At 33.3% G+C, this 26,141-nt stretch overlaps 3 protein-coding genes and 1 long non-coding RNA gene across 4 annotated transcripts; 2 read left to right on the forward strand and 2 right to left on the reverse strand.

Moving 5' to 3' along the window:
* The first annotated feature begins 660 nt into the window (after nucleotides 1-660).
* On the forward strand, nucleotides 661-1,860 carry LOC148771539 (uncharacterized). The gene is made up of 3 exons (XM_088815104.1): nucleotides 661-710; nucleotides 851-1,349; nucleotides 1,510-1,860. The coding sequence occupies exons 1-3, from the start codon at nucleotides 661-663 to the stop codon at nucleotides 1,858-1,860; spliced, it is 900 nt and encodes a 299-aa protein (XP_088671230.1).
* A 4,520-nt stretch (nucleotides 1,861-6,380) lies between these two features.
* LOC148771540 (uncharacterized) lies at nucleotides 6,381-8,388 on the forward strand. Its single transcript, XR_016030476.1, has 2 exons — nucleotides 6,381-6,411; nucleotides 8,209-8,388. It is a non-coding gene; the product is annotated as an uncharacterized LOC148771540 (long non-coding RNA).
* Nucleotides 8,389-20,035: 11,647 nt separating this feature from the next.
* LOC105973918 (uncharacterized) lies at nucleotides 20,036-22,336 on the reverse strand. Its single transcript, XM_088815105.1, has 3 exons — nucleotides 21,779-22,336; nucleotides 21,360-21,678; nucleotides 20,036-21,153 (listed from the first exon to the last, which is right to left on the reverse strand). Exons 1-3 carry the CDS (start codon nucleotides 22,334-22,336, stop codon nucleotides 20,036-20,038), a joined length of 1,995 nt encoding a protein of 664 aa, XP_088671231.1.
* Nucleotides 22,337-24,188: 1,852 nt separating this feature from the next.
* Nucleotides 24,189-24,650, reverse strand: LOC148771541 (uncharacterized). The gene has a single exon (XM_088815106.1). The coding sequence runs from the start codon at nucleotides 24,648-24,650 to the stop codon at nucleotides 24,189-24,191; it is 462 nt and encodes a 153-aa protein (XP_088671232.1).
* Between the last annotated feature and the right edge of the window lie 1,491 nt (nucleotides 24,651-26,141).

Raw genomic sequence — 26,141 nt, forward strand, 5'->3', positions numbered from 1 at the left:
AGCTTCGAAAAGTATGACACATGGGGGTATGAGCGAATTTTTCTTTTTGACAGGGGGTATTTGACAATTAGAGATTTTACAGGGGTGGTATTTGCAATTAACTCTAAAGATTTTGTTCGAGTGGGGAAGATGAAGAGAGGTGGGACCCTACTAGATAAGTGTTGGAAATGAATAAGCTAGATTCATTAATCAAGTTCAAAGTATTGAAGGTTCTATAATTCATGAATGTGGAAGAATACATGAATGTGTCTTTTGGAGAGATTCATGTATACTGCTATGGAGGAAGAATATTATTAATTATGTGTACATGTATTTGTTTAGATACATGCTAGGAAAATCCTATAAATAGTCTATGTAGTTTTTCATTTGGAGCAAGTAATAAAAAACAAGAAGTATTCTAGAGAGAATCAAAAGAGAGTTCTTGAGTGAGTTTATAAATTTGTGTTGATTGAGTGAGTAATATAAATTTATCTCCTCTCCACTACTCCTCATCTCTATTTTAAGTTATTCCGCTGCATGTTTTCAGTCTATATTGTTAAATCGATCCAACAAAGTGGCATCAGAGCCACATCTTAATAGAAAAGAGCGATAGCAACCATAAGTGGAGCTTTCCCATTTCAAAAGCTTGCAAAAGAGAATTATGATCGATGGAGCATACAAATGAAAACTTTTCTTGGTGGACAAGACATTTGGGAAGCCGTTGAAGAAGAGTATGTTGAACCGGAGAATTTGGCTTCATTAAGCCAAGCCCAAAGGAAGACATCCAAAGAAGCCTAGGTGAAAGATCAAAGAGCGCTATCCATCATCCAACTCGATGTAGACGATAGTAACTTTGAGAATATTTCTCAAGCTACTACGGGAAGCAAGCGTGGGATATTCTTAGCGATGCTTTCAAAGGCATTGATAAGCTGAAGAAGGTACGACTCAAATCACTTCGTGGAGAGTTCGAGTCTTTGAATATGAAAGACTCCGAAGAAGTTTCCGACTACGTCTCAAGGGTGGTTTTGATCGTCAACCAACTTGAAAGAAATGGTGAAACAATGGAAGAGAGAAGAGTGGTCGAAAAAATACTTCGATCCCTTGATCCTAAGTTCGACTACATTGTCTTGGCAATTGAAGAGTCAAACGACATTGAGAGTCTTAAAGTGAACAAGATATTGGGCAAGTTACATGTCCATGAGGAGAAGATCAGGAGGCAAAACAAAGGGCACGAAGTAGAACAAGCCCTTCAAGCAAAGACGAACCTTGCCGACCAACCGAAATATGATGGTGCTCGATTTCGTGACAGAGGTAGAGGCCGTGGTCGTGGATGCGGTCGTGGTCGTCAGAGGTCATGCAGGACAATCCTTGTACGACAATGATGATACGAAGCAAGAGAATCGACCTACAAGAGGTCGTGGAAGAGGAGGATTCAATCGGCGTCAAGACAAGAAAGATGTCGAATGTCATAATTGTCACAAATACGGACACTATGCTTGGGAGTGTCGAAATGACTCAAATGATGAACAGACTCATTATGTTGAAGCAACGAAAAAACAAGTTGCCGAGCTATCCCTAATGGCGTGTAAAGAATCGACGGAGGAGAAAGATTGTTCGTGGTACCTTGATTCGGGTGCGAGCAATCACATGTGCGGGAACAAACACATGTTCGTAGAGATCGATGAGTCCATGATGGGAAATATCTCATTTGGAGATATGTCGAAAATTACCATCAAGGGTAAAGGGAGAATACTCTTCAAATTGAAAAGTGGAGCACACCAATTCATCGAGAATGTTTACTATGTGCCTGGAATGAAGACAAACATTCTATGTATTGGCCAGCTGCTAGAGAAAGGATACGACGTCTTAACCTATGCTTGAAGAATAGTCAAGGTACGTTGATTGCTACTATTCCAATGACAAGCAATCAAATGTTCTTATTGAATATCTATCACGATATGGCGAAGTGCTTAAAGGTGTGTTACGAGGATCCATCTTGGCTATGGCATTTGATGCTAGGCCATATCAACTTTGGTGGACTAAAGATGATGTCCAAGAAGAAGGTGGTGAAGGACTACCATCAATTGATCATCCCGATCAAGTATGTCAAGGATGTATTGCCGGAAAACAATCTCGACTAAGTTTTCCAAAGGAGTCTTTGTCAAGAGCAACGCAACCGTTGGAGTTGATCCATACGGATATATGCGGTCCTATTGAACCTACATCACTAGGGGGGAATCGCTATTTTCTGACTTTCATTGATGATTACAGTCGGAAAACATGGGTTTATTTTTTGAAGAAAAAATCAGAGGCATTCTCAACCTTCAAAAGGTTCAAAGGTCTTGTCGAGAAGCAAAGTGACTATCACATTAAGGCGATGAGATCTGACCGTGGAGGCGAATTCACTTCAAGTGAGTTCAAGAAGTTTTGTGATGAACACGGTACTCGTAGATCTCTCACCGTTGCATACTCACCCCAGCAAAACGGTGTCGCAGAGAGGAAGAATCGATCCATTATGAACATGGTTCGACGCATGTTGAAGTTGTTAAGTGTATACTTTTACACTTTATCGTACCTTTATATTTGAGTTTTTGGTGTGTTTTAACGGTAATTGGTGCTTAAAAAGTTGATTTATTGTATTTTAGGTACAAATTGAAGAATTGGAAAAGTATGGGGTAAAACTGCAATTTTGGAGAAAATGTGAGCCAAAAGTGAAAAAATCAAAATTCTGAAGATTTAAAGCTCGGACGGCCGTCCGAGACCACGAGGCAGCGCAATAAAGGGATTTTAATTGCACAAGGAAACTGCCTTCTTCCCCAAGTTTTTCACCCTATATAAGACCAAGCCAAGCACACAATAGGGGATCGGTCTTTTACGCAATTTCAAGAGCAATAAAGCAATAACGAAGAATTCGAAGACTCCAAGCATAGATTTATCGTTTATGACTTATTTTATTTGCGTTTTTCCTTTAATCATGAGTAGCTAATTTTCTTATTTCTAGGATTTTATTTGGAACCCTATGTGGGATTTATGAACCATTTTCTATGATTTTATGCAAGTTTCAATTCCGAATTATTTCTTCTACTTGTTGTATTAAGTTCATGAAACTGGCCACTTTATGTGCTTTTATGTTATTGTTAATCGCATGAATCGGAAGATCGGGTTAATAATTAGAACTGTGGTAGAAGAGCCTTTGTGGTATTAACATAGGAATATAGTTAATCTCTTAGGTAGCCATTATTGAGATTTGTGCTTAATGTTGCGTTCTATAATTAATTGCATAGGAACATATGAATCTAGAGTATTAGAATCGTAATACACGCGGAAGCGGGTTATGATTATTTTAGCATCTCAGGTTAATAATCCGGGTTAATTGCTTGCTTAATTGAATGAATTGGGAAATAATAATAACATAGGGGGGAGAATAAAATCCTGCGCTTGTCTACTTTGATTAATCTTCGTGTTTAAATTGCTTTCTTGCTTTTGCCTTTTTAATTTGCTTTTTTAATTTAATTTAATTCTCTCAAAATTCGACTGTGTAGTGTGGGCTTGATAATAATTGGTAGGATTTAGCGTCTAGCATTAAATAATTAAATATTCCCTGTGGGTTCGATATCCAGACTTTTAGTCCACTATATTAGTTGTACGATACGTGCACTTGCGTGTAGGTATTACAACCAACAGAAGTCCAAACAATTGCCGAAGGAGTTTTGGGCAGAAGCCGTTGATTGTGTTGTTTATCTATCAAACCAGAGTTCGATGAGGCGTGTTTTTGAGAAAACACCACAAGAGGCTTGGAGTGGATTCAAGCCTAGCATAGTGCATTTGAGAGTGTTTGGGAGTATTGCCCATATGCATGTTCCGGACCAACAACGAAAGAAACTTGACGACAAAAGCTTAAAGTATATTTTTGCGGGCTATGATCAAGCAGCGAAATGATACAAGTTGTATGATCCTGTTGAGAAGAAGAGTAAAATCAGTTGAGACGTTGTGTTTGATGAGAAGAGTTCGTGAGATTGGAATGCTCAAGAAAAGGAGCATTATACATTCTACCCGTTTGAGGCAACAACTAAGGAAGTTGAAGAGGAGCCCGTAGATTAAGTAACTCCACCATCATCACATGCATCTTCTTCCGAGGGTGAAAGTTCGAGTAGTGAAGGACCTCGAAAGACAAGGTCTCTACATGAGATTTATGATTAACTTAATCAGAATCGAAACTTATTGTGTTTGTTTGTTGATACGGAGCATATCAACTTTGAGGAGGCATCGAAAAGCAAGAAGTGGAGAAAGGCCATGAATGAAGAGATTGAAGCTATCAAGAAGAATGATACTTGGGAGCTCACTTCCTTACCATCGGGCCATGAACCTATCGGAGTCAAATGGGTTTACAAGGTGAAAAAGAATTTCAAAGGCGAGGTGGAAAGATACAAGGCGAGGCTTGTTGTCAAAGGGTACAAGCAAAAGGCGGGAATCGACTATGACGAAGTCTCTGCTCCCGTTGCCCGACTGGAGACCATTAGATTGCTAATCTCATTAGCAGCTCAAAAGAAGTGGAATATCTATCAAATGGGTGTGAAATCGGCATTTCTTAATGGAGTGCTCGAAGAAGAGGTATACGTTGACCAACCAGAAGGTTACTTGGTTCGTGGTCAAGAGAATAAAGTGCTAAAATTGAAAAAAAACACTTTATGGGTTAAAGCAAGCATCAAGGGCGTGGAACAGCCGCATTGATCAATATTTTTTGGAAAAGGGATTCAGAAAATGTCCACATGAGCATGCGCTATATATGAAGGTCTATAAAGGTGATATGCTAATTGTGTGCTTGTATGTTGATAATTTAATATTTATAGGGAAAAATGTGAAATTGTTTGATGAGTTCAAAAAGGAGATGGCCAAGGAGTTCGAGATGACAGACATTGGGTTGATGTCTTATTATCTTGGCATTGAAGTGAAGCAACAAGATGATGGCTTTTTCATCTCACAAGAAGGCTATGCAAAAGATGTGCTAAAGAAATTCAAAATGGAGAAATGCAAGGAAATCAGCACTCAAATTGACATTGGAGACAAATTGTCGAACCACGTTGAAGGAGAGCCCGTTGATCCGACCTTATTCAAAAGCTTGGTTGGAAGTTTGAGGTATCTTACATGCACAAGACCCGATATTCTATTTGCAGTTGGTCTTGTTAGCCGATACATGGAGGATCCAAAGGAGTACCATTTCAATGTAGCAAAGAGGATACTCCTCTACATCAAAGGAACTACTAATTTGGGTATGTTCTACCCAACAAATGGAGATTTGAAGCTAGCCGGATATAGCGATAGCGATTGGGCGAGAGATCCCGATGATCGAAAGAGTACAAGTGGTTTTGTATTTTACTTTGGAGATTCAACATTCACTTGGGTATCGAAGAAGCAACCGATAGTTACTCTATCAACTTGTGAAGCCGAATATGTGGCAGCAACATCGAGTGTATGTCATGCAATATGGCTAAGGAGCTTACAAAAGGAGCTCTGTAACACCCCACCTTTCCAAAACCCGAAAATCCTAAAACCCGAGATTAATATTTCTAACTCGAGAACCCGTAGGTAATACTATTACGTGAATTTAATTATGTGACTTACGTGAATAATTACGTGCGCTATTATTTGTGTGATTTATATTTTCGTAAATTGAAATTTTAGAAATTATGTGAATAATTGCGTATTTATCTAATTGATAAATTTCTTGGTAAGTTATGTGGAATATATACATATATATGCCTATATATATATACGTACATACATGCATGCATACGTATACATATATATATATGTTAATACTTGCATTATACATTTAAATATATATATATATATATATATATATATATATATATATATATATATATATATATATATATATATATATATATATATATATATATATATGTCCGAATTGTGTGTGTGTGTATTCGGATTATGTGTGTGTGTGGTATTTATGCAAGTTGTGTTTATTTTTAATAAATTAATTAGTGAATAATTGTGCATGTTATTACACTTGGCAACCCCTAATCATTTTGCCTAAACCTACACTCAACACTTCCTTTGAAAGATGAAGAGACACCCTTCATCTTTCTTCTTCCAACACATTGCCACATTACTTGTCTCTCTCCCCTCTCTCCACCGAAACCATCACCACCATCATCGGCTCTCCTCTCTCAACCTCACTTCATAATTTCCAAAGAATTCCCAATATAACCATGAGAGTTCCCTATTTAACTCTTGCCTTGGACTACTCCAAGAACACCGTGAAAACCACCTGCCTTCTTTCGGGAGATCACAACTCCTCCCTCCTTGAAGCTCACACCATCTCCTTCACAATCAAGGTGGCTTGGCTAGACTTTGGTACTTGAAGGTTTTTCTGCCTTTTGGCCATTTTTCTTCTTCGATCTTAAGGTAAGAATTTCCGATTCTTGCTGCAATTAAATGGCATCAATAGTATAAAAAGGGTTTTCAAAGTTTTCTAAAAGATTGGGAAAGATTTCGAAAATTTGGGGCTTTTTGAAGAAAAATGGAAAAAATAAGTATTCTTGTTAAATTCTTGTTCTTGCATGTATAATCTATGTTAGTAGTGGTTAGATACACATTTATTGGCCAAAAGCCTTGAGAATTTCAGATTTCAAAAAGGGAATTTCAAGAAAATGGGATTTTTTAACTTTTTGTGGTTGCATGTGTAGATCTTCGAAAGTTTGGGCCAAATCTGCAATTTTTGTAAAGTCTGTCCGAAAAATGTTTTCAAAACTGTTTTCCAGCATTTATTGAACTAAAATTTCGGATTTAAAGAATTTTTGTAAGAAAAAGTTGATTTTGAAACTCTAGTAGGCTTGCATGTGTAGATCTAGAGAATTTGGGGTAAAATATGTAATTTCCGAAATTTCTGCATAAAGTAACTTTTCAACTTCACTTTCTGCATCTAGTAAATTGGAATTTCAGATTTGTTAGGGGTTTTCATGAAAAAGTTGATTTTGAACTTCTAGTGTGATTGCATGTGTAAATTTCGAAACTTTTGGGTCAAAACTGCAATTTCCGAAAAATCTCTCATTTTTAAAGTTTGGATCTGTTTTTCAGCAAGTATTAGATAGGAAAAAGTTTTATTAAAAAAGTTTTTAAATTAATTAGAGTTATATTAGAGTTTTGGATTTTTAAATTGAAAAAGGGATTTTCCTAGTTTTGTATTTCAAGAAAATTCGAAACTTTGTAAAACTTTACAATAATTTCAGAATCTGGAAATTGAGTCAGTTAGGAGTTCTAGGATTTAATTTGAGAAATTTTGGTATTAATTTGCTAATATTTCGAAATTTAGACATTATGCATGTCATTTAATATATTTTGTGCCTTAATACTTATATTCTTGATATAATGGTGATGAGTGATGAATTGTAGTATTTGTGGTACTTAAATTTCTGGTGGATGTGTTTAATGGCTGTGGAAAATTGATTGAAATGGATGATTACCTAGATGTGGTAATTAGTCCATTAAATGAAGGTAAAAAGGTGTTTTGTTCTTGAGCTTGCTTTGATGAGTAATTAGTGAAGTTTAATGTGTTGATTGTGCATGTGTGTGTATGCTGAAAATGTGTGAATGTGTGTGTGCTGATTGTGCATGGTGTGTGTGCCGTGTGTGGTTGTGTATTTATGTGTGTGAATTTGGGAGTTTTGCCCAAATCATAAATATGTGGTAATTTGTGGTATTTGTGTGAATTGTGATACTTGATTGACATTTGTGATGTTATGTGTGGGTCGTATGCATAATTTCGAAAAGTGCATTAAATGATTTTATTTGAAAGGTTAATGGAATATCGGGTAATAAACAACTCGGATATAGTGGGCCGGTATCCAACTAGGATGATGTGGTAGTGGTTTGATTCCACTTAGTGAAAACGGGCTCGTAACAGGTTTATTATTCGGTACAGAAATTAATCTTTCACGGATCCGATAAACCGAAAAATGTGTTTTTTCATGATTTTCACAAAAAGGGCATTTTAGTCACTTTTGCATAATTACGTAATCTTGTGAAATGATGTGCTTTCGTGAGATATGTGATTTGACCGATTGATTTGTGTTGTTGTACGAAACGTGGGTAAGAACGGGTATACAATATTATATATTATATATATAACGTATTTCCAAAGTTTGATAATACTCGGATTTCTTACTGAGCTTTATAGCTCATATAGATGTCTTTTAATTGCAGGTAGTAGTAATCCTCAACCGGGATGGGTCGAGTAGTGGATCGAGGTCTTGCCCGGGATTTTGGAAGACGTACGAGGACCTATGAACGAATGCTAGGATTTTGGTTATTTTCTTTTGGTGGTGTAACCCTAAAACCGTAACATTTCCCTTTCGTACTTTTGAACTCGTTTTTCATTATGAATCGCACTTATTTCCTATATTAAGTTCGTAAATTGCTAATTTCATGCCTTCGTTAGGAAACTTCGGATTATTCACCAAAATAACCTTTCCGAACTCTGATTTATTCTCGAACCGAAAAATGTTTAGTGAGAATGTAGCACTCGAATGAGAAACCTCCTTTCGAAACTTATTTCTAAATCAAGCTTTATATTCGGCCAAATCACTCCAACAAAGTTTTCGAAAATGCAAAGCCTTCAACACCCAAAAGAACATATTTTTAATAATTGCATTTTCACCCCATCCCAATGTTTCAAAAATTACAAAGAGATCCTTTGCTTCCGCTAGTTTCATAAATATTCCGATAAACCGGTTCGATTTATCGCCCGACTAGAAGGGGGGTGCTACAAGCTCAATTTTGCTCAAGAAGATTCGACACAAGTTTTTGTCGATAACAAATCAGCGATTGCACTAGCGAAAAATCAAGTGTTTCATGATCGAAGCGAACACATTGATACTCGATATCATTTCATTCGAGAGTGCATTTCAAAGAAAGAAGTTCAAGTGAAGTTCGTGAAGTCCGAAGACCAAATTGCCGATATCTTCACGTAACCCCTCAAGAGAGAATTGTTCGAGAAGTTGAGGAGCCAACTTGGAATGCATGAATCAAGCTTAGGGGGGCGTGTTGGAAATGAATTAGCTAGATTCATTAATCAAGTTCAAAGTATTGAAGGTTCTATAATTCATGAATGTGGAAGAATACATGAATGTGTCTTTTGGAGAGATTCATGTATACTGCTATGGAGGAAGAATATTATTAATTATGTGTTCATGTATTTGTTTAGATACATACTAGGAAAATCCTATAAATAGTCTATGTAGTTTTTCATTTGGAGCAAGTCAAAAAAACAAGAAGTATTCTAGAGAGAATCAAAAGAGAGTTCTTGAGTGAGTTTATATATTTGTGTTGATTGAGTGAGTAATATAATTTTATCTCCTCTCCACTACTCCTCCTCTCTATTTAAGTTATTCCGCTGCGTGTTTTCACTCTATATTGTTAAATCGATCCAACAAAGAGTACAACCGGCTCTTTTTTTTTTTTTCCTTTTTCTTTTTTTTCTCTTTTCATTTTTGGCATCTTCCAATCAAATATTTGAATTAATAATCCCTGTTAATTGAAATTTTCTGTTTTGGGATAGAAAAAATAAAATAAAATAAATTTAAGAATGAATTATATATATATATATATATATATATATATATATATATATATATATATATATATATATATATATATATATATATATATATATGCAGTGGTTACAAATTATTTATTAAGAAGATAAGAAATCTAATTTGATTAGATCAGTTGCTTTCAACTTGAGTAAAAGGAGAAAGTAATTCAAATAATTCGAAAGGGTGACACATAATTTGATCTCATATGCAACACGACTTGCGCTAATACGAACCACGACTTGCGCTAATATGAACACCACGACTTGCGCTATGCTTGATGTGTGAGGCAACCTAGAAGGATGAAACGAAAGCGCAAATATTGCGAATAAACCTAATATAAATCAAAATAATATACATTAATCAGATACGAGGTTTTTCGAATTAATGTTCATTAAATGAAACGACTCCGAATAAACAAACCGTGGAAATATATATACATAAAAAGGAAGAAAAAATTCACCCATTAGGGTTGTTAGATGGTGAAACTTACCTAATCAGTCAATTATCTGATGAAGGAAAGTCGTCTTCCAGTTCGTACGAGTCAGCATTACTCATGCAGATTCACATGCAGATTATCGACTTTATAATATCTTCCTTTGACACATGCCGCCACGCGGTTTTCCATGATCTCCTAGCGCATGTCTCCGATTAATTGTGTTGACGAAGAACTTATTTATGCCGTCGCTTATGCAGTTTATGATACCATCATCAGTCAATCAATTCGCGAAATTAAGTTACCTATATAGTATGAAATTTCTTTTATTAACTGAATTATTTAAAAAATTTATCATGTTGGAAACATGTTAAAACTAAAAAAGATTGCGGTCTTCTGTTAAATTGGAAAAAACAAAATTTTTATCATTAATTGTGCAATCGATTCCTCGTTAAAACAACAACAAAGAGCAGGCACATAGCAATCTATTATTATCTGATTATAAAACCAATTTTGAATATCTTAATAGTGCATCGATACTTTACGTGAGATGGTATTTTTGTAATAGAAAAACTTATTTAGGAAATTGAGTCTCACCTGTGAACGTAGACAAGAAATTGTCGATCTTCTGAAACTGAATTGAATATTTCACGGACTACAGTAGGGATATGTATCTATACGTATTTGCATTTAGATTTGAACGAGAAAGAGTAGCCAGAAGGAACACTATTAGCGTATATATATTACATATTATGTATATATTATTATTATTATTTATTATAGTTACCTTGTGTAATAGGTTACCTTGTGTAATAGATTAGGCTTTCCTACATGTAACTATATATTGATTAATATACGTGAGAGACACAACTTCCTCTTTCTCCAACTCTATTTCTCCTATAAACACCACTTATTTTCTCGACACCAAAAAAAACCTAGGGCTGATATAGTGATATCATGATATTAGACTTATGCCCGGTTATTAAAGGTGTTACCAACTCTTGTTCGAGCAACTAATGATTCATACCTGCACTTTTGACAATTTTCCTCTCACATTCGAATTTATCTGTCTCGAAAGTAATGAATGGAAAGCAATTAAAACCATCTCATTCCTACCCTTTTGGGACCTGACTAGGGAGAGACCACCTGTGTTCTAAACTTATATGAGATATGCATTAATCACCATTAATTTTCTAAGATTAAATCTGGACCCTAGGAAAATAACATGGCCTATGTTCCAAAAAATGAACTACTTTACCAAATCATCCTTCGACTATTTTTTCTATTAAATTAATATAAAATAGATTCACATCGAATTATCTAATTTACCCCTTACTATATTTTAATTAAATAATTAATTTAAATTCATTGTGACCGAGTTTTATTTGATAAATAATCGAAAAAAATGCATTTATTAGGGATAAAACTTGTGTCATCTTAGTACATTCATCACTCCTAACCATCCAAGCACATTAACTTAGTATGATATATTTAACCATAATTTACTGTTAAATAAAATATTAATTGCGACATTCTTTATTGTTAAATGATATTAAATAAATTGTTAACAAATTTAATATAATAAAGTTTGAAAAATATAAAGAATTACAGTTCAATACGCCAAGCATCTATCATTAATTATATAATTAAAGTGTAATACATTTATAACTCAATTTTATCATAAAAAAATAATTCCTAAATTACGTAAGAATCAAATCACAAGATTAATTAAAGCATATGATTTGAATCAATTAAGCACAAGTCCTTTTAATTTGTAAATATCATTCAAAAATTTGAATCGATTAAGTTCAACCACCGACAAGAACGTATTAATCGAGTTAACTATTTATAATTAAAGTCTACTATCCTTTTAATTCAATTTTAACAAAAAAATAATAATTTAATTCGTAAAATCATAATAATAATATTGTAAATCGTAAGATTGAATCTAACCATGAACCAATTAAATCTTACGATTTTTACGAATTAAATTTTATTATTTTTATGATAAAATTCAATAAAAAAAGATACTGAACTTTAACTATACATAGCTTGATTAATACGCTATTGTAAATTATTGAGTATAACCGATTCAAATATTTGAATATTGTCTACGAATTGAAATGAGTTGAGCTTAATATCGATCAAATCTTTGAATATTGTTTTTGAATTGAAAACACATGAAGTTAATTGATTCAAATATTACGATTAAATTAAATCTTGCAATTTACGATTCAATTCAAACTTCAAATTCTTTCGAAATTCATTTTTAAATTACGCGAGTTGATCAGCATTTCCTTAGATTTTTAAATTATATTATATAAAGATTTGTTAGTATGGGATATTTTTAATATATAATAATAAGGGGTAATATGCTACAAGTCCCTCAAACGAAACCTAATTTGAACTAAATGACAAATCCAAATTCATTCTTTTAATAAAATCCTTAATTTGAAATAATATATAAGCCACATCCCTAATTTTTTTTATATCCCAATTTTGCCCTTATACCCTAAATTTTCTAACCTACATATTCACGTTCTCTTATTCAGATTTATTTTATTTTTTGCTTTTCTCTCACGTTCTCTCTCTCTCTCACGCGTTCTCTTATATTCTTTTCTCTCTCGTTATTTTTTTCTCTCTCACCTCTCCATCTATAATTATCGATATCTTCTTGCTTTCTTCTTCAGCAAGAGGCAAAGGACTGTGGTGCACGAGACGGCAACGGGGGGCTGTGGTGGTGGAGGTGCGGCAGGGGGCCGGGCTGTGACGGTCGATGCAAGCCGAGGGGCTGTGGTGGTGGAGGTGTGGTAGAGGAGCGGCAGGGGGCCGGGCTGTGATGGTCGATGCAAGCCGAGGGGCTGTGGTGGTGGAGGTGCGGCAGGGGGCCGGGCTGTGATGGTAGATCTGAGTCGGGGGTCTGTCCCGCTATGGTGGCCGCGGCGGCGGCCGTGGATGTGGAGGTCGAGGCGGCGGCGAGTGATGTGGTTATGGTGGAAATTTAATTGAAAGCATATTTTTTACTAATTGCATCTAATTTTCTTGATCTTCAAGAGATTTTGTTTGATTTGGATTAAAATGGTAAATCTAGGTTTTCTCAAACTTGGTAATTGATTACGGTTGCGACGACTGCGAATGTAGGCGGCTAGGGTTTGACGGCTGCTGCGTTGACGGCTAGGGTTGGCGAGATTGGTGTTGTTGGTTGCTAGGGTTTTGTAGTACACCGTAGTATATCATACTACAATGTAGTAGACCATAGTCTACTACAGTATTGGAAAAAAAAATTAAATAAAAAATAAATAAAAAAATTGTAGGTTGAATTACAAAAAACGAAGAACGAGTTGTTTTTGTAATTTTCAATATTATGTAGAAAAAAAGATTTTTTTTTTTAATAATAGTTTAATCTATAATACCACAGTATACCATAGTATATTATAGTACACCATAGTATTTTTTGAAATCTGCTGTATTTTTTAATAAAAATGAAAAATATTTTTTCTCGTAAATTTCAAATAAAAAATAAGGAAAAAAATTTGTTTATGAAAATGTAAAAAGTAATAATATAAAAAACAAAAAAAAAATAAAGATAAGTGAAAGGGCATTTTTGGAATAAAATTAATAAAGGATGTGAAGCAAATGTTTAGTTGAAATTGTCATTTAGTTCTATTTAGTTTTGTCAACAGGGACCTATGTCTTAAGACCCCTAATAATAATTATATGAGAATTAATAATTTATTTAACATTATTTATATAAGTTTTATAATCATTATACAATACTTTGTGATATATATATATATCCATATTGTTATTTTATTGTCAATTATGTGTTGTGTCTTAATGGTAAGTATTCTTGTATGCTTTCAGATGATCACAAATTTGAATTCAGGTTGTTGGAATTTTGGATGGTTGGTTTAATGATTTTTACCAATAATGATATAATTGACTTTATAAATTTTAATTCAGCAATAAATATAGATTTAAAATTTCATTAAAATACAGAGGGTAAAATTGACATTTTATTAAAATTTATAATTGCTGATTTTTTTAAAATAATAATTGTACAAAGGGTATTTGCGACAATACATAAATGGAGAAAAAATAGGTTTCGTTGTTGAGACACGTGTCGCTATCTGAAGGGGTATGTCATATAAGTTGTGTTCTTGGGATCTCACGGTAGAGAGAATCCTTTTTGTATTAGTAATAAGTCGAAAGCCAATAAATTACTTTATATTCCAATAGTTGTGTAATTGGATGTATTATGGAGGATTAAAATGTGTTATTTTCAGAATGTTCCACGTAAATATCAGAGTTATGTACAAAATTTGAACAACAGTGCCTCCCAATTGTTGGAAGTTCAATCAATACCTAAAATTGCATGCGATGTGTAAAACTACGGTTTTATCTATCCTACACCCGGTGAAGGTTACACCGGGTGATTTTTTACCGCTGATCTACACATACCAATGTGGGTGTGTGTGTGTTTGTGTGTATATGTTAAATTGCCCATGATTCATGTACTGTTAAGTATGCATTGTAATTTACTTAATTGCTCTGTATTAAACAAAGCTTAATCATAATATCTGGAATAGCTCAGTTGGTTAGAGCGTGTGGTTGTTAACCACAAGGTCGGAGGTTCAACACTTCCTTCTAACGAAATATTATAAATTATTTTTATTTCTTTATATAATTAGAATTTAAAAAGAAAATTGAAGTCATTATTTTTGTTAAAAAAAAAATTAAATTAAAAAAAATGTCAAAAATTGAAGTCATTATTTTTGTTAAAAAACAAAATTAAATTAAAAAAAATGTCAGATACATGTAGTTACCTCTATTTTTTTATTTTATTTTTTGAGAAAAAAGTGAATATTTCATTAAACAATATGTTCCAAATTCAAGGGAGATTAACATGTTCCTCAGAATCATCAACATGCCTACGAGTTAAGCAATGGGCAAGACAGTTGTTGAAACCAACAATTAGTTTCCATTGAAGACTTGAGCAGAGAGAAAGAAGATACAGCTTTATTCGTATTTTAATATTCACTATTATTATTTTGTTAATCTGCTAAAACTAAGAGTACAACTATATATACAAATTAATGTAAGGAAAAAGTGTTACTCACTTATTTACAAGAATAGAAGTTGCTATTTACTAAATAGCAACTTTAACAATAAACAACTTGAGCTGGAAATAACAAACATAGCATATTAACCCTTATTATTATTATTATTATTATTATTATTATTATTATTATTATTATTATTATTATTATTATTATTATTATTATTATTATTATTATTATTATTATTATTATTATTATTATTATTATTATTATTATTATTATTATTATTATTATTATTATTATTATTATTATTATTATTATTATTATTATTATTATTATTATTATTATTATTATTATTATTATTATTATTATTATTATTATTATTATTATTATTATTATTATTATTATTATTATTATTATTATTATTATTATTATTATTATTATTATTATTATTATTATTATTATTATTATTATTATTATTATTATTATTATTATTATTATTATTATTATTATTATTATTATTATTATTATTATTATTATTATTATTATTATTATTATTATTATTATTATTATTATTATTATTATTATTATTATTATTATTATTATTATTATTATTATTATTTATTATTATTATTATTATTATTATTATTATTATTATTAATATTATTATTATTATTATTATTATTATTATTATTATTATTATTATTATTATTATTATTATTATTATTATTATTATTATTATTATTATTATTATTATTATTATTATTATTATTATTATTATTATTATTATTATTATTATTATTAATATTATTATTATTATTAATATTATTATTATTATTATTATTATTATTATTATTATTATTATTATTATTATTATTATTATTATTATTATTATTATTATTATTATTATTATTATTATTATTATTATTATTATTATTATTATTATTACTATTATTATTATTATTATTATTATTTATAACAATTATAAATTGAGATATGCAAAAAACTTTATCTTTTATTTTTAAATATTATTATTAACATTTTATTAATATGCTATATAGCATATTGCTTGATACATTATATTTTAATTCTTTTTTAAGCACTATAAAATTGAATCTAGCATATTGGGAAAAAAAATAATCAAGTGAATTGTCAATCATAAAATAAAAGAGTGAAGACAATTGAATTAACAAATCAATTGTTAATTACGTATCACTAATAACTACCATGCCCCACTACTCAAATAGTCTCCTACGGCAAATCAATAGTTTTTTATGCTATGTCTTTGTATCCAATACACATTGTATATATGTGGTGAGGGTAATTTCTTATTTAAAATAAAAAAAACTGATATATTGTCGTTTGTTTCCAGAGGTATCAATTTATACATGAAAACCATTTCTTCCAAAATGACCAAACCATATCTTATCTCGTCCCTTAGCTGTCAAAACTATTTGCACATATTAGCGTCTTCTTAGTTATGGTAAAAAAAAAAATTATGTGCTTAGAACCTGAATGAAATTCAATATGTTTATTTAGCTAACCGAATAGATATGACTTATTTTTTCTTGTACAGCAATCTCCATCGTGAAATCGAGCAAGCAGAATCTGGTGTTTGATCATCAAGACGCGAATTTGTATCTTCTAGGCGTAGTATGTAAGTATGTGTTTATTAGTATCTGAAACATTATTAAATTTAAACTGTTGAATGTTGTACATGCTACAAGTCTCCGAAAAGTTTGTATTTCATTGACATGAAAATTAAAACATGCTTCAGGAAAAACTGATTTGTATATCTGTGCAAATAATATGGTAAGAAGCATATATATGATAATAGGAAGTATGCACTTCTTGTATTAATTTTAAGCCTAGAATGTTGTGATTTTGACTGCGTTTATGATATAGATTACTAAATAGTGATGAGTTTCGTAGATGAATGCATAGGAATTGATTAGTTTATAAATTTTACAGCGCTTGTATTGGACTTTATAGCATGATTTTGTAGCACTTCAATCATTTAAATTGCTAAAATCATGCACTTGCCACTTAATTATTCTCAGTTTTATATTATTTTTATTTGATATATCGTAGTGTCATTTTTTTTTCATTGGTTATGTATGTTTTTTTTCATATAATTATTGGCAGTTGGATATTTATGTGTATTTTTTTATAGATTATTTTCATGATTATCGGCAGGATGGATAAAGGAAATGTAAGGTACCGAAAGTCTAGAACAAGGGGACATGTACAGAGTACAAATACGTAGTGAATGAAACATTTAGACTATGATACGATCATTTTAGCTTGTTAAGATTATTTTTACATTATTTTGTTATGATTATATGTTTTGGAATTTATGCTCATGTTGAAACTATTGAGAATCATACCCGTGTGATGATCTATTTAGATTTACATTCTTATTGGGATTTTCTTAGTTCTTTTAATGTTGTTATTTTGTGGATGATTAAATTTGAATATTAATCAAATATGGAACATATTATACAAAATGTAATAAATAAATTTCATAGTTATTATTTTAATGATTTGTGACGGAAATGTGACTGTTAGATGACGGAATACAATTTATTTAGTAAAACGATTGTGAGGGATTTGTGACAGGATGTTGTGTGACAAGTATGTTGTGACGGCGTTTGTGTGACCGATATGTGTGACGGACATTGGTGACCGATATTGTGTGACATTTGTGATCGATATTAGGTGACAGACATTGGTGACGGACATTTGTGATCGATATTATGTAACAGACATTGGTGACGAATATGTGTCACGCCATGTGTGACAGATTGTGTGACGGGAATTGGTGACGGTATTGGGTGACGGACACTGATAACTGGTATTGGTGACGTGTACTTGTAACATGTAGTTTGCGACGGAACATTGGTGACGGTTTTATGACAGTAGGTGTGACGGATAAATAATAATGTGGCCTCTTAATATGCGACATATTACTAACAACTAAAAAACATTTGTGACACATTCTGTCACAAATTTTATAGACCCTGGACATGGTAATTGTGACGAAAATGTATTTTGTCGTGACAAACGGTTCCGTGACAAAATATGTGACAGACGATTATATCTGTCACAGTTTTAAGTAGTGACGAGGGGTTTTCCCACGGACGTTTTCCATCACACATGCGTCACAAAAAGGTATTCGTGACGGAATTTCTTCAATTTAGTGACGCAATCGTCCGTCACAAATAAATCTTTTTTTATTTATCTTTAAATAAATCTAACGCATTAGCTCTTTATGTAGGGGTCAGATCTCGATTTGGTACGAAAAAGACGAAACTGTGTATGAGTTTGTTGAGATGGCTGACATAATCACATTGTTGAAGGAGGGATCAACCAGTACACAAGTGAGCACCCACTTACAAAAAAACAAAAATACTGTCAAACACAGACACTTTACCTAAAGAACTGCCAAAACTAGTAAATTACACAAATGATTGTCTAGACTAACTCTATTTTTCTTGTTGCATATAGGCACTTGATTCATACTCGTCCATTCTGCAAATGCGACAAGAGGAAGGATATTTTAATGATAATATCAATCATGGTTTGGATGGGGACAGTTATGTATTTTCAAGTTCGCTTATGGTATGTGAACGATGTCAGCAAATATTAAAATTTATATATTATTCTATATATATATATATATATATATATATATATATATATATATATATATATATATATATATAATGGTGTGTTAACATACATGCCGTTCTTCAGCAACCAAATGGTGAAGAATCTTTCAATAAAATTCTGAGATACATGTTCAGCAGTATCGATTCCTCTTGTTTCCCCTACATTCCAAAGGCAACACACGCAAGGATAATGATCATTTGACTTTGGTTGTCCTGGATATAAAGCTCAAAACGTGGAAACATTACAACTCCTACAAGCCAAGGGCAGTGGAAAACCAGAAACGCACAGATCCATATATGTATATCGCGGAAACAATGGTAAGTAACACTGAATAAACAAAATAAATGAAACTCCATATTGTTAAACTGAATCAACAAAATTGCAAAATTGCAGGTAAAAGCTGTTGAAGCAGTCACCAGAGAATGTAAAATCAAGAAAATCCCGCTAGATGCAACACTTGAAGAAGTTGAGAATTCACCTCAGCAAGAGTACGGCATGGAGGATTGCGGGATTTTTGTACTTTATATCATCAGACAGTATTTCCGTCAACAGCCAGTGGACAAGTTGGATGCAGAAAAAAAATGTTAAGAATTTCAGAAATGAACTAGTTCACTTATTCCTGAACCACAAAAACACTATTAATCACAGAGTTAGGCGGTCAAAACCAGTGTGATAGGCTTAATGTAATGCAAGTTTAAATGAACTTTTAAGTATTTTTAGTATAAAACTCTATGGTTGTAGGTTTAAATGTACTGTTAAGTATTTGTAGTATGATACTCTATGGTCGTGGTCTTAATGTACTGTTGATTATTTGTAGTATGTTACACTATGTACTTTATGTTCAAGAGTGCAACAAATATACTACTGCCATATAGTATTATTCTGAATTTGAAAATGTTGTACTTACTTACAATTCATACATAATGTACCTGTTGTAGACAGTTATACAGAACCATTCAAAAGAAAATTACATGAGTTACACAAAAGTAACTGTCACTTACAGTAACATAGAACTACTGAAGAAAATTACTGAAACAAATATAACTGTCACTTGCAGTAACATAGACCTATTGAAGCAAAATTACTGAAACAGTATAACTGTCAGTCACAGTAACATATAAGTACTGAAGAAAATTACTGAAACAATATAGTTGTCACTGAAAGTAACATAGAATTACTGAAGAAAATTAATGAAACAATATAAATGTCGGTGATAGTAACATATAATTACTGAACAAAAAAACTGTAAGCATTCAAATCATAGTAGATCTTCAAATAGCTTCGTTGCAAGTCTTCTTGTTGTGATGACCAATCTCATTACATCTTCCACACTTGATCTTCTTCTTGATATTCTCACCACGAGATGGAATCCTCTTCTTTTTTGGTCTTCCACGTCTTGTCTGGCAAACTGGAGGTCCAATAGCTGGCTGCTCAACTTTTGTAAAGTCCACCATAAATGGGTAAATAGAAAAAGAATACGTAGATCGGAAATCCAGTCCAATAGCTGGCTGCTCAACTTTTGTAAAGTCCACCATAAATGGGTAAATAGAAAAAGAATACGTAGATCGGAAATTGCTGGCATAAAACAAGGGGTCAATGTACCCATATCTTTCACCGACGGGGATATTCTTGAGAACCACAACCACATGACAACAAGAGAATCCTTTAAGCTGCCAATCCCGACATGTGCACATTCTAGCAAAAAAATCCACAATCTCATGAGAGTCTGAATGCACTTCAAAGACAAATTGATTTGATTTTCTAATAGTCCATGTCCTCCCGTCTTCGACAAAAGTTCTTAAAATCTTTTCCATCTTTGGACAAAGCATCGTAGTCCAACCCCTCGCTTTTGCAGACCTCTTGCAAATTTTATCCATCATATAACCCCTAATGCTGTCAATCAGATGGGTAATCGGCAAATGTCGGAATTTTTTTATCGTACCATTCCATGATTCCACAGCATTTGAATACAGCTCACCATACCTATGCCCCTCAAAATACGCATTTGCCCAATTTTTAAAAGGCAAATCTGACAAAAAATCAACAACTTTCCGTGAACCATCAATTTTAAATTTCTGAAGTTTCTCATGAAAGATTTCCTTAGTGGGAGCATACGCGCATGCTATCAACTGATTAACTAAAACATCTCTATAACTAGAGCTTATTCCACTCAACTTATACCTCAAATTATTCTCTAAATGCAACAAGCAGAATGCATTGTAACAATTAGGGAAAATATTTCTAACAGCTTCCAAGATACCGTGCTGCCGATCGGATACGAATGTCAAAACACGATCTGAGCTAATGCAACATTTTAAATGTTCCATGAAATAATTCCAGTTTGAATCATTTTCCTCATGCACAACGGCGAATGCCACTGGATAAAGACCTGAAACACCGTAAAATCAATGTAAAAAAAAAACTTGTCATTTCATGAACTCATGGTCTATAATAGTCATATAAACCTTATTTTACTGCCACATATAATAAAAACTTATTTTACTGTCTGTGACAGTAATATAACCTTAATACACTATCTATGACATTAACAGATATATGGGGACTGAAATAAAGAATGTAATACAACAAAATTACCATTTCTTGCATCTTTCGCCATGGCGCTCAAAAGAATACCTTTGTATCTACCCTTCAGAAATGTTCCATCCAAAAAAAGAATCGGACGGCAAAACTTAAATCCGGACAGACAAGCACCAAAACTGAAGAAACAACGATTGAACGAGTTATGCTTCCCATCAACTTCAAGGTGAAACACACTGTCTGGATTGCAACGCCCAGCTTCTTCAAAATACGCTTTGAGGTACGAATAAGATATTCCATCGTCTCCGAACATAAAACTCCGACTAGATTCCATAGCTCTCCATGCTGTATTGTAGCTAATATCAATCCCATAATTCTTTTTTGCGTCATGAATAACGTCGTTAGCACACATCAACGGCTTATTCCGAATGTCCTCCACGATTAAATCAGCTACGAGCTTAACGCCCATTTTTTACCTTCTTGACAGCACTAAATGCCGACTCACACGTGTGATGTTTCTCATACGTGCGAATAATACAATATTCGGTTGAAGGTTGAATTGTAGCATGAATTCTCCACAAACAATTTTTCTCCTGTCTAAGCTTACAAACTGCAGTCACTCTCTTCGTATCGTTTTTGATAAAATCGAATCCAAATCCAAGCTCATACGCAAACTTAGCCAAACATATTCTAAATTCTGAACGTCCCCCACGGAAAACTTGTCCAGCATCGGTTATCAGATTTATCCAATGTGAGCTAAGCAAAGTCTTTCTGGGGGCAATGGCACGTAATGTGTTGCATGGGGGATTAACTGCTGCTTCAATTGCAGCGACAGGTAACACACTCGATGAACCTACCATAGAGTTGTAACTAGTATCAGACGTACTAAGATATGCATGAACTTGCTTCACAACATTTTCAATCCTTTGAATCGACCATTGTTCCACAATAATAAATAACCCTTTTACATCTTCATCATCATCATCGTTGATTGAAAAAACACCAATCTCAGGGACAGAGTACGATAATGACATGTTATCAACACTTAAAGAATTCCATCTTGAACAAACAAAATGCACAAGATTGGAAAAACTCATCCCTCTTGTAAAATCTGTGATCGAACAAAATGCACCATATCTCAACAACAACACAATAGAACTAGTCATCCTGCAATTTCATATAAAACATATTTATACTGTTAATAACAGTCACATTACTAATACATCAAGTAAATCTGTGTGTGCATTCAATTATACTGCCAATGGCAATACCATTATATAAACACTTGCAAACAAACATAGGAAAACATAATTACACTGCTAATAACAGTCACATTACTAATACATCAAGTAAATCAGCATATACATTCAATTATACTGCCAATGGCATCAACATTATATAAACGCTTTCAAAAAGAAAAACATAACAAAACATAATTATACTGCTAAATGAAAGTCAAAATACATTAACAACCAGCGAAATAAACATACGCATGCAATTATACTGCCAATCGCAACAACATTGTATAAAAACTTCAAAAAACAAAAAATAGCGTAAAAACAAAAATACACAACAAACAAAAAAACACATTTCTGTAAACAGTAATTGAACGCCCATACATCATGGTGTTCAATTTACTACAATTCAAACTATACATATAGCGATGTTGACATTTGTAACTTAAAACAACATTCGCATGGAGATAAAAAAAATTGACACACCTTCCTTGAAAATAATAATTCAGCAGATATAATCGGCGGTAAAAGCTGGACACGACGGCCGGCGAGAACCGACGCGAAACAGCTAGATGCTGTTGGTTAAAATACCTACACGCAAGTGCACGTATCGTACAAGTAATATAGTGGACTAAAAGTCCGGATATCGAACCCACAGGGAATATTTAATTATCTAATCCTAGACGCTAAATTCTACCAATTGCTGTCAAGCCCACCCTACACAGTCGACTTTGGAGAGAATTAACTAAATAAAAAATAAATTAAAAAGCAAATTAAACAGACAATAGCACGAAATCAATTAAAAACGAAGGTTAAATCAGAGTAAACAAGCTTAGGATTTTATTCTTCCCCCTATGTGATTATTATTCCCCCAATTCCTTCAAGCATGCAAATAATTAACCCGGATTATTAACCTGAGATGCTAAAATAATCATAACCCGTTTCCGCGTGTATTACGATTCTAATACTCTAGATTCAATTACTATATTCCTATGCAATTAATTCTAGAACACAGCATTAAACACAAATCTCAATAATGGCTACCTAAGAGATTAACTATATTCCTATGTTAATACCGCAAATGCTCTTCTACCACAGTTCTAATTATTAACCCGATCTTCCGATTCATGCGATTAACAATAACATAAAAGCACAAAAGGTGATCAAATTCATGCACTTCATAAAACAAATAGAAGAAATAATCCCGAATTAAAACTTGCATAAAATCATAGAAAAGGGTTCATAAATCCCACATAGGGTTCCAAATAAAATCATAGAAATAAGAAAATTAGCTACTCATGATGAAAGGAAAAACGAAAATAAAATAAGTCATAAACGATAAATCTATGCTTAGAGTCTTCGAATTCTTCGATTTCGTTATTGCTTTGTTGCTCTTGAAATTGCGTAAAAAAAAAATCCCCAATTGTGTGATTGGCTTGGTCTTATATAGGGTGAAGAACTTGGGAAAGAAGGCAGTTTCCTTGTGCAATTAAAATCCCTTTACTGCGATGCCTCGGGGTCTCGGACGGCCGTCCCACAATTTGAACTACGAAAAAAAAATATAAAGAAAACTATGAAAACAATAAAGCTCGGGTTGCCTCCTGAGAAGCGCTAAGTTTAAAGTCTTCAGCCGGACGTTGCTTCTTGCTCTTCAAGCAAAGGTGATCAAGGCCACTTGGCGTTCGCCACCATCTCCCCAATAGTGTTTGAGTCGATTCCCATTTACTTTGAATACTCGTTCCGATTCACGGTCCATGATTTCTATAGCTCCATGTGGAAATACTTGTTGGACTATGAACGGCCCCGACCATCTTGATTTAAGCTTTCCCGGAAATAACCGAAGCCGTGAATTGAAAAAGAGGACTTCTTGCTCTTTTTGAAATTGACGGTGCAAGATGTTGTTGTCGTGCCACCTTTTGACTTTGTCTTTGTATAACCAATTACTCTCGTACGCTTGCTCTCGTAACTCGTCCAACTCGTTGAGTTGCAATAACCTTCTTTCCTTGCATTCTTTGTAATTGAAATTCATCTTTTTTAGCGCCCAATAAGAACAATGCTCCAATTCCAACGGTAAGTGGCATGCTTTACCGAACACCGCACGGTAAGGGGTCATTCCCAATGGCGTTTTAAAAGCTGTGCGATATGCTCATAGTGCATCGTCGAGTTTTTTCGACCAATCCTTTCTTGTTGGGCCGACCACTTTTTCCAAGATATTCTTGATTTCGCGGTTCGTAACTTCGGCTTGCCCATTCGTTTGTGGATGATACGCGAGTGCAACCTTGTGCTTTACGCCATACATGCCCATCAAGTTGTCAATTTGCTTATTGACGAAATGCGATGCATTATCACTAATAATTGCCCGTGGTGCTCCAAACCTAGTGAAAATCTATTTCTTCAAGAAAGCACACACTACAGATGCATCATTAGTAGGGGTGGCTATTGCCTCTACCCACTTAGTAACGTAATCGACGGCCACTAAAATGTATTGGTTATTGAATGAAGGGACAAAAGGTCCCATAAAGTCAATACCCCAAACATCAAAAGGCTCGACTTCGATCATCGTGTTCAATGGGAGTTCGTGGCGAGCCGAAATATTGCCCGTGCGTTGGCACCGATCACAAGTAATAGCGAATTTATACGAATCTTTAAAAAGAGTGGGCAAAAAAAAACCTGATTGAAGAACCTTACGTGCTTTTCTTTCGCCCCCATAATGTCCTCCATAATCCGAACCATGGCAATGAAAGAGTATGTCTTGCTGCTCATGTTCCGGGACACATCTTCGCACCAACTAATCACTGCATTGTCTAAAAAGAAAAGGCTTTTCCCAAAAATAAAATTTAACATCATGCAAAAATTTCCTCTTTTGATGATAATTAAGATTCGGTGGAAGCACTTGACTAACCAAATAATTCACATAATCGGCAAACCAAGGTACCTTATTATCAAAAGCAAGCAACTGTTCACCAGGAAAATTTTCGTTAATGCAAATTCTATCGCTTTCGTCTATATCTTTCTCAAGTCGAGATAGATGATCGGCTATTTGATTTTCACTACCCTTTCGATCACGAATTTCCATGTCAACTTCTTGCAACATTAAAATCCACCTAATGAGTCTAGGTTTTGCATCCTTTTTAGTAAACAAGTATTTGAGGGCAGCGTGATCAGTAAAAACAACAACTTTGGTTCCTAACAAGTAATAGCGAAATTTTTCAAAAGCAAAAACAACAGCCAATAACTCTTTTTCCGTAGTGGTGTAGTTAAATTGTGCATCATTAAGAGTTTTACTAGCATAATAAATTGATCGAAAAATTTTCTCTTTCCGTTGACCTAAAACGGCGCCAACCGCAAAATCACTAGCATCGCACATAAGCTCAAACAGTTCGTCCCAATTCGGTACGCAAATAATATGAGCGGATACTAACCTTTGTTTAAGCTCGTTGAAAGCTTGAAGACACTCACCATCAAAATTGAATTTTGTCTCCTTCTCAAGTAGGTTACAAAGGGGCTTGGCAACTTTTGAAAAATCTTTGATAAAACGCCGATAAAACCCCGCATGTCCAAGAAAAATCCTAATTCCTTTGACCGAAATAGGTGGCGGAAGATT

Source organism: Erythranthe guttata, chromosome 3, assembly GCF_056151865.1.
Source record: "Erythranthe guttata isolate IM_541 chromosome 3, IM_541, whole genome shotgun sequence".
Lineage (NCBI taxonomy): Eukaryota > Viridiplantae > Streptophyta > Magnoliopsida > Lamiales > Phrymaceae > Erythranthe > Erythranthe guttata.